At 35.4% G+C, this 13830-nt stretch overlaps 1 protein-coding gene across 4 annotated transcripts in view; it reads right to left on the reverse strand.

Annotated features, from left to right (window-relative positions):
- Positions 1 to 1812: 1812 nt before the first annotated feature.
- WDR47 (WD repeat domain 47) overlaps positions 1813 to 13830 on the reverse strand; it is a 28114-nt gene continuing 16096 nt past the window's right edge. For 2 of the 4 annotated variants that reach the window (XM_081121480.1, XM_081121478.1), the window contains exons 6-15: positions 13417 to 13540; positions 11689 to 11867; positions 11007 to 11267; positions 9903 to 9978; positions 8962 to 9119; positions 7826 to 7995; positions 6862 to 7032; positions 5859 to 5990; positions 5054 to 5272; positions 1813 to 3170 (exon numbers count right to left, since the gene is read on the reverse strand). In XM_081121480.1, coding sequence (XP_080977606.1) covers positions 3028 to 3170; positions 5054 to 5272; positions 5859 to 5990; positions 6862 to 7032; positions 7826 to 7995; positions 8962 to 9119; positions 9903 to 9978; positions 11007 to 11267; positions 11689 to 11867; positions 13417 to 13540 — 1633 coding nt within the window. In that variant the 3' untranslated portion in view covers positions 1813 to 3027. Of the gene's footprint in view, positions 3171 to 5053; positions 5273 to 5858; positions 5991 to 6861; positions 7033 to 7825; positions 7996 to 8961; positions 9120 to 9902; positions 9979 to 11006; positions 11268 to 11688; positions 11868 to 13416; positions 13544 to 13830 lie in introns of all 4 variants that reach the window. The other 2 variants (XM_081121477.1, XM_081121479.1) reach the window with 1 other exon arrangement.

A 13830-nucleotide genomic window follows, 5' to 3' on the forward strand; every position in this document is an offset into this window, starting at 1 on the left:
AGTGTATAGTTCATTGTCACTAAATATATTCACATTGTTGTGCAACCACCACCACCATCCTATCTCGGCTTTCTCATCCTGCAAAACTGAAATTCAGGACCCATTACACAACTCATCACTTCCTCCCAACCACCACCATTTCACTTTGTATCTCTATGAATTTCACTGCTCTAGGAACCTCACATAAGTGGAAGCAATACCGTGTCTCTGTGACTGGCTTATTTCATTTAGCATAATACCCTTACGGATCATCATGTTGTAACTTGTGTCAAAATCATCTTCCTTTTTTACGGCTGAATAATACTCCAGTCTATTGTTTACCAGTTTGTTTATCCGTTTATTTGTTGATGGACTCTTGGATTGCCTATTTCTTTTGGCTATTTTGAGTAATGCTGCTATGAACATGAGTGTACAAATATCTCTTCGAGCCCCTGCTTTCAATATTTTTCTATATATACCAGAAGTGGGAATGCTGGATTATACGGTAGTTCTATTTTTAATTTTTTTGAGGAACCATCATACTGTTTTCCACAGTGGCTGCACCATTTCACATTCTTCCCATTTGTGTACAAGAGTTCCAACTTCTCCACATCCTTGCCAACACTTTTTTTAAAGTGGCCATCCTAATGGATGTGAGGTGGTGTCTCATGATTTTCATTCGCATTTCCCTAATGATTAGTGATGTCAAGCATCTTTTCATGTGCTTATTATTAGCCATTTGTCTGTCTTCTATGGAGAAATGTGTATTCAAGTCCTTTGCCCATTTTTTAATCAAGTTGTTTGTTTTGGGGAAGGGGGTTATTATTGAGGCATAGTTCTTTATTCTCAATATTAACCGTTTATTAGATATATGACTTGCAAATATTTTCTTCCATTTCATGGGTTGCCTTTTCACTCTGTTGATTGTATCCTTTGGCTTATTACAATTAAAAAATAGTTAAACATTTAAAAAATAAAATTTGAATCAGACCTCTGAAGCTTTTGCCAAGGAGTTAACTTCTGTACCACCCTCCCATCCCCACTGTCCTTCCTGGAACCTCCTATTGAAAAGGGTCCAGAGAATGCAGATACTTCAGTTTTCTTACTTTCTCTTTCACATGAACCTCTCGAAATCTATTCACCTCCATGCAGAAGACAGTGTGGAGGCATGGGAAGGACATATGTAACCAGGTATTTTTATTGCAGTAAGATAACTTCTAGTGCTTATTATCTAATGCACTGAAAAATGGATTCCATATCCCACATATAGAAGGATATTAAAGTTTACTCCTTGACAGTGCTGAAGGCAGAATCCAAAATTTTATGAACATTTTCTACCATGAAGTTAAGCTGGTCTATATCAAGAAATTTTCACTTTTTCTAGTTATAAACTTAACACTAATGACTTGCTATAATATCTAAAATGTGTAAAATTAAGCATGAAAGTAAACTAAAGAGACTGTAACCTATTTTTAGCAGAGTTTCCTTCTGCATGCCTGAGAAGCAGCAAAACTGTGTACCTACTGAATATCCACAAGCTAATTAGATTTCATTTCTTTCTAAGAACACTCAGTTCAACACATTTGTAGTCTAAGTTAGAATTTATACATTTTACCAGGTTTGTATTAATCAACTTTCACAATATGCTTAAGACAGGAAGTTCTCTGGATCTTGAATAAAAGAGGTAGAAGACACAAGGTTTAAAAAATAAATTAGTGGAAGAACTTTAGAAACTTAAGAATTGATTGCTCATCCATCAGACCACACTACCTCCAAGTAAACTGGAGAAAATAACACTCTAAATGGAAAGCCACAGACACTGAGCAACAGGAATAGTTTTAGGTGTCAAGAGGTCTTTATTGAAATAATAGCACAGTTACACTTCTAATACCCTTTCCACTTGTATACAATAGTTTAAAAATGCTTGCTACATACAGTGCACAGACAGTTCAATAATTAGAACCAACTCAACTGCATTTGAAATAAATAAAATAGCCTATTTAATAATTTAAAGTAAAATTACTGTACAATATGAAAATAAAGATACTTAAGTGTTAGGATCTACATTGCCGTAGAAATAAAATCATTATTCTGCATTACATAAAACAGTGCAAGAAAAAAAATCCAAATAAGCTTTTGGAGTGCAAAGTTTTAAATTTCCATTTTTAAGTTATCATGCAGACATAGCATTTCAAGCCATGCTATAGTCTATGGCAAAGTTTTCATTTTTAAAGGAAAAATGCTAGCCAGTAAATTGACTGTACCGCCTAGTGTTGCATCACATCCACTGCTGCTCTGCTCCTACAGTACAGTTTGGAAGGGAGGTATCTTGTTGCATTCAAAAAGTTGAAATTAACAAGTTTCTGAAGCAAACACATTTACCTTTTAAGCCTGAAACAAAATAATGTGACAAAATAGTAATTATATCCCTGGATCAAGAAAAAAGAAAAGGCCTATACCACATAATGATCTAAGAAGCAGTTTCCTATCTATCTTTAAACTCAAGAATGATCCTCAGTGAAAACAACCATGTAACTTTCAAGAGACATAAAATTCTGACCTCTAGCTGACAAGTGATACGGTATCATGGGATCGTGAGAAAAGCAAAAGTAACTTCTGAACACCTATGTTTAATCTGTGTAGAACTTGGTTGCATTACGTGTAATAATATGCTTAAAGTACAGTTCAATTTCAATGTGTATATAAAACTGTTATTTCGGCAAAGACCAAGGAATGCTTTAATACTAAACCGTAAACACATCGTCCACCTTGACTGGAGTGCACACTGACAACATAAGAGCTCTTCCGCAGACTTTGGCAACAAGACGACACACAGCAGGTCACAGCAGCACGAGCGCACGTGGAAGACCGAAAGCACTGCAGAATAACACGCCCAACAGCTCCTACCAAAGGGGTACAAGGTCAAAGGGGCCTCCTCATGCTAAGCCACTTTCCTGGTCAGTCTATGTTCTTCAAATTTGGAATTGTCACAACTCAGTAGTCTTAAGTCCTCGTGCTTTCATTGCCTCAACTGACACTGGGTGTACTCTATCCACGGTAAGTCCAGAGGGTTACAGTTCTGTCTGCAGAGGACGACAGGAAGGACAGATCTTGGGTGTGCCATCTGCACTGAATCACTTTATCCTTGTGCTCCCCCACCACCATGATGGGAAGCTGTTTAGTGAGGTCTCCTAAATTAAAAAAGAGAAGACATATTGATTTATAATACAAAGTAAGTATATATATAGATTTCACAGACTTCCTGTTACTTTAAGACATTACAGTATAAAAATCCTAAACTATATTAATACAATACATTGTATTAATTGAAAGATTTAAAGAGAGATAAATTACTGAATTGTCAGTAGTATTTGGTAACATGCACATAGTGACACAGCTGCCACTCGCTCCTTAAAACTCAAGTTGAGTTCTCCCTGACTTCAGTGTTACTACATCTTGGTTTCCTCCACAGGTTTCCTTCCTCTTCCTTACTTTAAAGTTTGGTAAATCTCAGGAGTCAGCCTTCAGGTTTCCTGTTACCTTTATCCCTCACTTCCTAGGAAATTTCATCTAGTATCATGGTACCATGATCATTAATATACCTATGATTCACATCTATTTCACCTCCAACCTTGACTTCTCACCTGAGCTCCAGGCTAGTATCCAAATAGCTATTCAACATCTCACCTGGTTGCCTGACAGTCATCTTAAACTTAACTTGTTTAAAACAGTCTTGATTTTCTTGCCTAAACCTGTTTCTGCCCCACCTGTCTTGACCCAATCTCAATGGTACCAACTGGTTGCTCGTGCCAAAAACCTAGGAATCAGCATTGATTCCTTTTTCCCTCACCCCCTAAACTTAATCCAAAAAAATTAAAGTACATCCCAAATTGTCACTTCTTACCACCTCCACCATAGTCCACCCTAGTCCAAGCCACCATCATTTCTCACCTAAACGGTTCCAATAGGCTCCTCACTGATATTTATACTTATAATCCATTCTCCTTATAGGACTAAAATTATCTTTTAAAAAATGTAACTCAGACTGCCCAGCCAGGCATGGCTCAGCAGTTGAGCATCAACCTAGGATCCGGGAGATCAAGGTTTGATTCCCAGTCAGGGCACATGCCCCGGTTGTGAGCTGGATCCCCAGTAGGGGGCGTGCGGGAGGCAGCCGATCAATGACAACTCTCTCATCGTTGATGTTTCTCTCTCTAAAATCGATAAAGATATTTTTTAAAAATGTAACTCAGATCATATCACTCCCTGTTTTAAGGCTTCCACAGGATTCCCATTATGTTTTTTAAATGCCTATAAAACCTGCCTTATCTATTCTTCTCTCTCCTTTGGTTCCCCAGCCACACTGGCTTCTTGCAGTGTCATAAACACGCCAAATTTGTCCCTGCCTCTGCACCTTTACACTCAATGTGGTCTTCTCTTTGTTCCTGGTGTGGCTGTTCCTTCTCATCATTTAGGTCTCTGTGCAAATGGCACTTCCCTGGAGAGACCTACTCTATCCTACTGAAACTAGCGTTCCCTACTTCCCTAGTCTCTTTCTCCTACCTTGCTAATTTTTTAATAGCACTTGCCAATACCCAAAATTACATCATTTATTTGGGTTACTTTTTACTGATGTCTAAAATGTGAGCTCCATCAAGGAGGAAGCTACCTGCTTGTCTGTCCCTAGTTGGTACACAGATTTGCTTAATACATGTTTAACAATAAAACTATATACTAAAAATATAATTACACAAATTACACACTAAGTTTTTCAAAGTAGAAACAAGGAGTACATAAATACATATTTTAATATCCACCATCATTGAACTGTAATGATTTAGTGTAATAAATGTTGATTATTTTAAATGTTTTTAAAACCATTTAATAAGACTATTCATTCAATTTATTTAATAATTTGCTATAATTCATTTCAATATAATACCAGTAGTTTGCTCAGTAAATACTATAAAAATAAAATTTGAAAATGTTTTATAGTCAATCCCACCAGATTAACAAAAAGGAAAGATCCCAGATAGGAAAGACTGAAAAAAGGAAAGAGGTCCATTTGCATCACCTTGTAGGTCTGTCACCTTTATTTTCATATCGTAGGATCCTGTTAGCAAGTAGTGAGCTCCAGGAGAGAATCGAACAGAGCGAACATCGCTGGAATGAGGGTGGTAACTTTGTACCATCCTTCCTCCTCTTATGTCATACAACATGCAGCTAGAATCTTCTTGCCCTGTGGCTAAGAGACGACCACTGGGATCTACAGCTACAGATGCCACTGCACTGCCTGGATAGCGGGAGCAAAAAATTAGGGTCAGAGCTGGGAGGAAAATTAGGAGGTCAACAGAGGAACTTTGGGGCATTGACAATTCTATAAAACTGTTGTGTATATAATGGTAGAGAAGTGAAGAAGGAGAGATAAGGTAGAGAAAACGTTAATGTTGCAAGAGAGAAGATGACCAAAAAAACTGAAGTCTCTGAAATGAGAGAAAAAGAACTGACCATAATTTAAACAATGAGCACAGAGTTTAGAGATAAAGATAAGTATATAAAAACTAAGCAAATAAAACAAAATATATAATTGCTAACACCAAGTTCTGAGTTCTAAAATTGCCCTGCTAACAGGATAATTAAGGCATGATACTTAATCTCTCTGGGCCTCGGTTTCCTAAGATGAATATTATTTTTACAAATAAAGTAACAGATGAAAGCATTTTGAAAGAATTTAAAGTAATCCATAAAATACCAAGTATTATTTTACTATTGTTCCTATTAACTTTTTTAACGTATATATTGCAGAGGACAGGAAGTATGCAAGTGCAATTTATAGTTTCTTTCTCATAGAAATTCGTATAAATTCCAGAAAAACCCACCAGTTCCATGGAATGTTGTGCCAACAACACGAACACAGCTTGGTACTCGAAGATCCCAGAATCTAACAGTCTTATCTTGGGAACCAGATGCAATCATCCAGCCACTCCAGGTATAAAGTGCTAAAATATGTCCTATGAAAGATCACACGCTCAGTTATTACTGTGGAACAGTGCTTTTCTATAACATATTCAGAGCTAAATGCTCCTTATTATTGGGCATGTGATGGTCTGCTTAATCAAATATACAATGCGGTAGGGGTTTTCCACATACATATATTTTGGCTATAAATATTAAAATTCAGTAAAATGCACAACAACATATGGAATAAACTTAATGCTTTTGGTTATTCAATATTTTAGGACATTATAATTAGTACTGAAAAAATATTTTCATTTGGGACCTGGCTGGGTAGCTCACTCAATTGGTTAGAACATCGTCCCAATGCACCAAGGTTGCGGGTTTGATCCCTGGTCAGGGCACATGCAGGATTCAACCAATGAATGCATAAATAAATGGAGCAACAAGTCGATGTTTCTCTCTCCCTTCCTCTCTCTCTCTTTAAATATATATACATATAATTGTATTTGAAATTATGGCAAATTTTCCACAGAGGAAGAAGCACAAGGCTGTGGGGTTAGATCACCAGCTTTGGAAGAGACAGACCTGGGGTCGTATTTCAGTTCTGCCACATTTAGCTGTAAGATACTGGGGAAGTCATTTGCCTTTTCATGTACAAAATGGGGATAAAACTTCCCACTTTGTAAGGTTGTTGTGAAGGAATTATGTGTATAAGTAAAGGACTTAACACACAGGGAAATGTTAGCTATCATTACTGTGTTATCTAAAGTTCACAATTTAACTTTCTGAAAGAAAAATGTCTTGTCTTGAAGAAATCCATTTTGATGAAATATACCCCATTAATGAAATGCAGGGGGAAGGGGGACAGCGGGAAAGCATGGGTTGAACAAAAGAAAAGTAGTGTCTGATACTGATATCACATACCGGTATGTCCACTCAGAGCATGCAGGCCCTGTCCTCTTTGACAATCGGTTGTGTAAATGTTACAATCCCCTGCACCAGCACTTATCAAAATAGCTCCACCACTTTCTGGGCCTTCCATAAATGCCAAGTCTCTAATTGTCCCATCATGCATACTAAATTCCAGATCCGGTCCTGAAACAGCAGTAAGAATTAAAACAAAAAGGTGCTGCTCAACTTACTGTGATCATTTGAGATTGCTAAACTGCCTCAAAGCTGACCAAGAATAATAGCATAGTGGTATGGTTTATATTTGCAAGTAGGGATTGACACTATAACCAATTTCACTTTACTGAGCAAAGAACTTCACGAAATCCAAATATTGGTCTGCCAGTGTGGCTCCGTTGGTTGAGTGTGTCCTGTGCACCAAAAGGTTGTCATTTAGATTCTCTGTCAGGGCACATGCCTGGATTTCATGCTTGATCCCCAGTAGGGAGCATGCAAGAGGCAGCCGATCAATGTTTCACTCTCACATGATGTTTCTCTCTCCCTTCTTCTCTCTCTAAATATCTAAATTTTTAAATATCTCTAAATTTTAAAAATCTTTTAAAAAAAACACCAACCCAACCAATACTGGTTCAGTCATTATCTCTAAAACAGCTATATGGAGAGTTATCTTTCTTGTCTTTTATCCCAAAGAAAATGAAAGAAAAGACAGATACTCTCTAGAAAATGTACATTAATACAATTCTGGTAGCTATTTAAAAGTTATTTTTCTGATACCAATAATTTTCCCACCTATAAGAACTTACTAAAAAAAAGAAAATAATGTCTAACGAATACAACTAAGTAATTAGAATGTAAAAAAAATTCTTAAGGCTGTATTCTTAGATTTTATTAAGGACAATACAAAGATACATGAGAGCTACAACATGGGGAAAAAATAACAATATACTGGTGAGCTACTGCTTCCATCCTTGGGCCCTACCTGTTGCATTACATGTCTCCGCATTGAAGGGCAACACTTTGACATATTTGTCATTTGATCCTGTTGCTAATAACTGTCCACAAGGACTCCAGGCCACACAGTAAATGGATCCTTTATGATGTTTATTCCTTTTAAAACGTACCACTGGCTGCTTAGGGATATCATGTGCACTAAAAAAAAAAAAAAAAAAAAAGAAAGATATTTCTTGCTTGCTAAAGTTAATGAAGTTCTATATTATGGTTGTTCTTGAGGGGTGGGGAGCAAAAAGAGTATCTGACAACATGTTGACAACATGTTAATAACAATTTTCAAAATCTTCAAAGAAATAAAGCATATTTAAAATCCAAAAGTAAAACTATAAACCATTATTATATTAATCTCATTTCAGAACACATAGAAAACAGGATATGTTTTTTAAAAGTCTTCATTTCACATAGTTTTCATGGACTTTAACTCAGAAACACAAAATAACTTAAAGAAGGGCTAAGAAAGCTTCTAAACTCAAAAAGTTCAAGAAGCATTTACTAAATATATAATATGAGCAACTGCTCGGAGCTGATGGAAGACAAGGAAAGGATTAAAAAATAAAGAAGGCGAGATTCCCATTTAGGTCAGATTCCCATTTTAGTGACACATGTCTTTAGAGACACATGCTTTATGTTCAAATCCCATAACCTGCTGAAACAAGAGAATAATATCAGAGTTAGACTAAGTAAAAATGGAATTTTTGTAGCTCAAATGGTTAACTATCAGCAATTTCATATAGTTGGACCTAGTATTTCTTTGAAGCTAATATTATAAGAAATTTATTTTCTCAAAGTCTATAACTAGCATTACTTTCTCTTCATCTTATGTAATTTAATTGGAATATAAATATCTTTAAGGTTAAAAATACAAAATACAAAAGCCATGGAAATAAGTAAAAGTAGAGTTAAATAAACAATGGCCTAATCGAAAACATTTTAATCAATGATTCTTATGTATATTTCCTAAGCATTAAAAATAAAAATTAAAAACAATAAAAGGAAAGGAAATAAAAATTAATACTACTGAGTGACAGTCCTGAAAAAGGGACCAATATAGCTAAATTAAAAACTGAAGCAAGAATGGCAGGCAGTACAACCATCTATCCTTACCTGGGGTCAATGACCTCTGGATAGGCGCATACTCTCAGAGTTTTTGAATTTGAACCAACAGCATACAGACTACCACCTGGATGAAAAGCCACTGCTCTAACAGCCTGTGTGTCTTCCAGGGTATTAATGCAAACAAACTGCTTTTTTGATTTGTCATCCTATAGAAAGAATGAAAATGAAAGTCATCCTATGAAAAAAACGAATTTGAAAGAATTCATATTTATCCCATTTTCAATTCATTTGAACTATATAGCATTCACTTTATGTTCACTATCTACAATCATATATTCTTTTAAGTGGCAAAACCAAATTATCCCAACTTTTCCATTTTTTGCTACTCAGTGCTAAACTAAGCTCAGAGAGCTTATAGAAATTCAAGTTTTCCTTCACTTACTATGTCTTATGTAATTGAATGAGATATTATTCATATAAATTTATTTGACCAGAAATGCTACATTTTCTATTAATCCATATACAAGAAATGTGACTGTTTGCCAAACAAATAGCATGGGTAGATAAGACAAAAAGGGAGGGAAATAACTTTGTCTATGGGGTTAAAACGTGAACTACAGAAAATAAGATAGAGTGAAGCTGTATACTGGTTAGGGAAGGATGTCTGGTTCCAAAGCAAAAAAACATGCATTGATGAGAAGCCCCAGGGCAATACAAATAATATCTGAATAAATTAACCATAGGGTTCAGAGAGTAGTGCATAGCCTCAGCTCACTACTGGGCCATTAATATGAATATTCTCAAATGTGTTTTCTGAGGCAACCTCTTCAATTAGCCTAGTGAAGGCCCAACTACCTTGAGATAAATCCCAGCATTAACAATAATGATTATTTCTAATAATGGTCCATTCTTTGAATTAAGAATTCCTTAGCAAACTTTCCAAGTACGTATATGTAAAAACAATGAAACCTCATTCCCCAAAGTATTACCTCTTCCTCTCTTGATCTTGACAGATTCCCTGAAGAATCTCCAAGAGGTGGCTTAATGACCACATTTTCTGATGAGCTGTGTGAGCAGAAATTCAAATAAAGTTTACTCTGAACATCAAAACAGAAATTAATTTGTCCATTCAATCTCTAATATTTATTTTTTTGGCAAATGACCCTCACTGTCCCTAAAGTTACTCTCTCGGGACTCACTGACACCAAGCACAGTCGTAAGGAGGGAGTGAGAAGCCATTCTGGAAAGGAGATTAAGTCAAAGTCCACAAATTTTATTGTGAAATGTCAAGTACCTTGCCCTGCTTAGTTCCAGAATCCTGGTTGTTATGACTAAATCCTACCCCAGGCAGGACCCTGAATTGCTCTTTATGAAAATTATCTGGCCCAAGAGGAATGACTACCAGAAACTGACAATTGAGGGTCCCACCATAAAACAATGTTTCCACTTAATCACTTCTTTGTGAGCTCAACAGGCAGAGAGGTACAAAAGCAAGTTATGCATTTTCAAATGAACCACTCTCAAAGGTTTTTAATGTTAAGAATAGATGGAGAAAATTTTCCTTAACTTTTCCCATTGCATAAAGTAACACTTGTTAATTATGGCAGCAAAACAAAAAATTCTCCCTAACCAGTGAAAACATAGATATGCAAGAAGTCTTCAATTGCTATAAGGGCAAGAGCTACTAAGACTGTCTTGCAGCAATCATTCCACCATATTGTAAAACACCTTCTTGTGCCCTGGAAGTCTGTGAATTAGATTATTTGTTGAAAGGTACCAATGGGAAAAAAAGAAAAGTCAGAGAAAAGATAAAGCCTAAAACTGTATCATCTCTGAGTAAGATGGCTTACAAAAAAATTGAACTGTCTTGGTGTGATAAGAAAGCAAAAAGAAAAATAGGGGAATACAGACTATTAAGAGATAAGTTAGTAGAAGAGAATAGAAGTAAGTGAAAGTAGATTAGAAAAATTGGGCAGGTAAATGAGCTCCAAAAATTTTTATTCATAAGGCTCCAAAGAGAAGTTTGAATTTCTATATTTCTATTCATTAGTAGGATGTTAATATTTCCAGGTATTACAAAGTAAAGCACTTACATTTGGTTTCCACAAGAAGGGGGTTCCTCAGGAAAAGGTATGTGATTTGTTGATCCTGGATTACGAGGAGTGCTTGTATAAATATTTGAAGCATCATGTGCTAATCTCTGACTAGAATCTTGGGGTGGTGTAGAAAAACTAATGATAGAGGAATTATTAGATCCATTGCCTTTGCTCCCATTACATTGCTGGTTGAGTGTGGATACCTCACTACCAAGGCTATCCATTCCAATATTTAATTCACCAAGCTTTTGAATGGACCTATAAAATAAAAAACATAAGTATATTTAATTATAAATTAAATCACATTCCTAACATATACTGTAGAAGATTAAAAGTTTGAGAAGGTAAATAAATACATGCACATATAATATATAATCTCTGGCAAGTATAGTACTGAAAAATTACCATCTTCAGCTTAAGACATCAAGATACTGAAAAAAGACCCACATTTTTCTACAGTATACCACTATAAAGGGGATAGGCATAATGGACATCACTGACTTTTTAAAAGCACCTTTTATCATAAAAATGCTGTGACTGAAAATATGTAACTCCACATTACTTGAAACACTTAAAAAGCCTTAAAATTTCAAACCCTACAAGGAAAGTAGCACTTATTGCATGTTTCTAATAGCTTTTAAATAACTCCTTATATTTAAAAAATGACTGAAAGACCAACCTATTCAGGAACTGTTCAGTGAGATTCTGCTGCTGGTCAGGACCATCCTCCTGATTCACACCTCCTTCAAGCAGCATCTGCTGGTATATTTGTCGCTGTTGCTCCTTCTGTTCTAAGTGCTGTTGATAGCGTAACCTCTGCCTATAATACTCTTGAAATTGTTCTGTTGAATCTCGAAGCTTAAAAATATTAGAAAAATATATTTGAGCAGACTATGACTGAAAATGTCCCTACTCAACAGTAACTTCTATAAATGCTGAACAAAATATACAAATAGCTATATTTAACAATTAGAAAATACTTAATATATTGCTCTTTGAAAATAGCAAAGCATCCATAAGTCTTAATAGTCAAGTAGATTAGTTAATTTGCTTTTTTTCCACAGCAAGAGACTGACCAAAATTAATAGTCATCCTGTATCCCTGACTAACCCAAGATAAAAATACAAATTATAGTGGTCACAGGGGGGACATGGTTAGGGAATATGAATAAAGACTAGTAAGACTCTACCTACATTACTTGAAAAAAATACTTACTGAGGGATTGCATTAATATATAATAAACACAATAACCTTGTCCAACACACTTAATTTAAGCATGTAAATGGTTTAATAAGTTACTCTAGAGAGAAACAACATTTCCCTCAAAAACAATACTTTAGTTCAAGTTTCAAATGGAATAAATGGGTGTTCAATGTAGCAGTCTCAACACTCCTACTGCACTCCTCTAAAGGAACTGTATAGCACTCAAACTCACAGACTTAAATATTTAGTGAATTCCAATATTGGCAATATTGTATGTTTTAATGTGTTTTCATTTTCATTAGTCTCTGAGGATTTTCTAATTTCCCTTGTGATTTCCTCGTTGACCCACTGGTTAAGAATTATTTCATTTTGAAAAATTTGTGAATTTTCCTTCTGTTACTAATTTCTAGCTTCATTCCATTGTGGTCGGAGAAAATACTTTGCATGATTTCAATCTTTTTAAATTTACTGAGCTTTGTTTTGTGTCCTAACATATGGTTTATCCTGAAGAACACTGCATGTGCACTTAAGAAGAATGTGTATTCTGCTATTGTTGCAGTGTCTTATAGATGTTTGCTGGTCTAAATGGTTTATACTGTTATTTAAGTCCACTATATCTTTACCAATCTTTTGTTTAGGCATTTTATCCATTATTGTAAGTGAGGTATTAGAGTCTCCAAATATTACTGCATAACTGTCTATTTCTCCCTTCAACCCTGTCAGTGTTTGCTTCATATATGCTGGGGTTCTGTTGTTTGGTACAAATACGCATTTGTATTTTTAATAGTAATTTTTCTACTTCACTCTTAATGTTCAGTTGAAAACAAACAAAACAATTTATTCAACTTATTAAAACTACCTACTACTCACCCTTTTTCTAAGTGGCATGTAAGATAAATTTTACACCCTATTTCACAATTTCCTTTCCAAAACACCACAGAAAAATACTCTGGAACTCTAAAAGCTTAAATAAAAGTATTATTCTATACTATAGATATTGTAATTTCTTATTCATTAAATCTAAGTAGTAAAATACAAAGCATGTATCTTAAAAATACAAGCTATCCAAGTTTAACGTGAGTTCAATCACTTGAGTCCTGAAATATGTAAGATTAATGTCAACTGTGGTATTTTAGATTGTTAATTAATTCAACTGACTCCTCACAGAGACAGCAGCTCTGAGAGGCACCGGCTGTAGTGCTACCTCATTTTTCTCCTGCTTAGCTGGTCCTGGGCTCTGCGCTCCATTTGCAGGCTCTTTTTCTGAAACTGAACTCTGGCCCTGGATTTCACTGTTGATAGGCTGCTGTGTCTCAACAGGTGTATCACTTCTTCCAGAAAGGTGCAAGAAAACAAGGAAGAGGTGGGAATGAAGAAAAATATATTTTAGTTGGAGAAATTTTAATTTAAACCAATTATCATTTAACATTTGACATGCCAGACATATCAAAATATAGGTCTATGGTTCAGGAAAGCAGAGCTGGATAATCATTTTCACAAAGACATCACTAGTTAGGAGCTTTGTACTCATAAGTACCTAAGCATACACACATATACCCAGAGAAGGAAGAAGACAGACCTGGGAAGAGTTTTTAGCTACTAGGCTTTAAACTGGTAA

Source organism: Miniopterus schreibersii, assembly GCF_964146895.1.
Source record: "Miniopterus schreibersii genome assembly, chromosome: 19".
In the NCBI taxonomy this organism is placed as follows: domain Eukaryota; kingdom Metazoa; phylum Chordata; class Mammalia; order Chiroptera; family Miniopteridae; genus Miniopterus; species Miniopterus schreibersii.